This window comes from Phytophthora sojae (genome assembly GCF_000149755.1).
Source record: "Phytophthora sojae unplaced genomic scaffold PHYSOscaffold_3, whole genome shotgun sequence".
NCBI lineage: Eukaryota > Oomycota > Peronosporomycetes > Peronosporales > Peronosporaceae > Phytophthora > Phytophthora sojae.
Window position 1 is genome coordinate 8,639,479 of NW_009258117.1, and position 2,376 is coordinate 8,641,854.

General features: G+C 60.3%; 1 protein-coding gene across 1 annotated transcript; it reads left to right on the forward strand.

Moving 5' to 3' along the window:
• Window positions 1–211: 211 nt before the first annotated feature.
• Window positions 212–1,474, forward strand: PHYSODRAFT_490300 (hypothetical protein; the record flags this gene model as incomplete). The annotated part of the gene is made up of 1 exon (XM_009526505.1): window positions 212–1,474. One exon carries the CDS (start codon window positions 212–214, stop codon window positions 1,472–1,474), a length of 1,263 nt encoding a protein of 420 aa, XP_009524800.1.
• Between the last annotated feature and the right edge of the window lie 902 nt (window positions 1,475–2,376).

A 2,376-nucleotide genomic window follows, 5' to 3' on the forward strand; every position in this document is an offset into this window, starting at 1 on the left:
TCCCACCGGGTCGTCAATCTGTGGTCCTGCACATGTTCATGTAGTCGCTGACATGCAGTCTCACACCATCGGCGCGCAACAGCCGACCACCCTTGACTCACGTGAGGCAGGCGCGCTTGCCGGTGCCACTCGCTACTGCAGCTCATTGTCGGTTTTGCCTCGCACTGCATACGCACACGCACGCACACACCAGCAGCGCCCAGCACCCGCCATGCAGATCCTCCGCCTCGTCATCGTCGCCGTCGCCGCCTTCGCTGTCCAAGGTACGCAGGCCGGTTCGAGCCAATACTCGGTCGAGCAGCAGTCGCCCAAGCAGAGCTCGACGAGCAAGGGCTCCTCCATCTCCACGGGCTCCGCGCCGGGCCTCGCTGCCGGCACCACGGGCGGCGGCAATGTCGCCCCCGTGTACCCGGCGTCGCTTGACGACCTGAGGAACTACCTCAAGGACTCGCAGCCGCGCGTCATCGTCCTCACCAAGACCTTCGACTTCCGCGGCTCGGAGGGCACGCGCACCGAGACGGGCTGCCGCCCCAAGAGCAACCGCGACTGCCTCGCCAAGAACAACGGCTACAAGGGTCAGGACGTCATCCTGCAGAGCGGTGGCATGGCCAACACGGGCGGCTGCGTGGAAGGCACGCAGGTCAAGATCACGTACGACCTGGCGGCCAGCAAGAACCCGCTCGTGGTCTCGAGCAACAAGACGCTGCGCGGCCTCGGCACGAGCGGTGTCATCAAGGGCAAGGGTCTGTGGCTCAACGGCAACAACATCATCATCCAGAACATCCACATCACGCAGCTCAACCCGCACCTGATCTGGGGCGGCGACGCCATCTACATCCAGGGCCTCAACGGCGGCAAGACGCCCATGGAGCGCATCTGGCTCGACCACGTCAAGATCTCCAACCTCGGCCGTCAGATGGTCGCCACGGGCACGGCCAGTGTCAAGAGCATGACCATCAGCAACTCCGAGTTCGACGGCCGCACGCAGTACTCGGCCACGTGCGACGGCAACCACTACTGGACCTTCCTCTTCCTGGGCACGCAGACGCAGGTGACGCTCGTCAACAACTACGTGCACAACACGTCGGGCCGCTCGCCCAAGGTCGGCGGCAACTCCATCGTCCACGCCGTGAACAACTACTGGTCCAACAACACGGGCTTCTCGTACGACGTCGTCGACAACGGCAACGTGCTGCTGGAGGGTAACTACTTCGAGAACACGGCCATCCCGAACAAGCACGACGCCGAGACCGTGGGCGCCATCATCGTGCCGTCTTCGAACTCGCAGTCGTCCTGCAAGTCCGCGCTGGGCCGCAGCTGCGTCGAGAACGCGCTGTCCAAGTGCGGGTCGCTGACGGGCAACCGCGAGTCGGCGGCGCTGTCCAACTCGAAGAAGGTGGCCAGCTACTACAAGCCCACGTCTGCGAAGAAGTTCGGCTCGACCAGCCAGAACTTCGGCGTGGGCCCGATCTAAGTCGTTTAAGACGACGAGTTACTGTGGCGCTACTCGTGAGAAAGTAGCCGACTGTCTTTGCTAAGCTGCTGTGAGGTAGCAGTTTTGAAAGCGTATATAGAGAAGATGCCGGTGGCAAAACGTAGATGCACCCGAACTGTGTTTAAAAATGTAGATGTTGGCTTAGAAAAGAGGTTTGCGGGGTGACTTCAGATCAAACATGCATATTTCGTTTCGTTTCGCAGTGAGGTACATTGATGTCACTTAACTTCTTTGGCTAACGACAGCTATGGCCTTGTCGGTGGTCGTCTCTAACCGACTGCCCTATGAAACGGCCCTAACAAACCAGAGCCACCTCCACACACTAACGGGTGAAGGCCACGAACTCCGAGGAGTTCTCATCACTGTTCTGCTCCATCCAGTGACCTACGTCGCCGGAAGCGTAGTTGTACACGTCGTCCCACGTCGAACTGGAGCCGCAAATTCGAGTGGGTATCTTTTGAAAACTGCGGCGTGAGTCCATCGCCATGTTGGCGAGGGCGTCCGCCATTCTGTTGTGAGCACGCCGTTACCGCCAGTTTGTCTGCCAGCCGCCGGCTTTGCCAATACAGCGGTTGTAGGTGCTTAGCTCGAGGCGGAGTCCGCGTCTTCTGCTGATGAATGATGAGGTTGCTGTCTCCTACCACATGAAGTGGGGTCCAGCCAAAATGAAGGCACGCCTTAAGCCCCGTCAGTAGCCCCATGTTCTCCGCCACGTTGTTGGTTGTGCTGGCCGCCACGTAGGACATGCTAATGACCCAACAGATCTCATGACCACCGCGTCCGTTTCCGATGCGGACCACTGCAGCACCACTACCGCCAGGGCCGGGATTACCACGCGAGCCGCCATCGAAAAACAAAAGGTAGCGGGCCCGTCCAGTTGG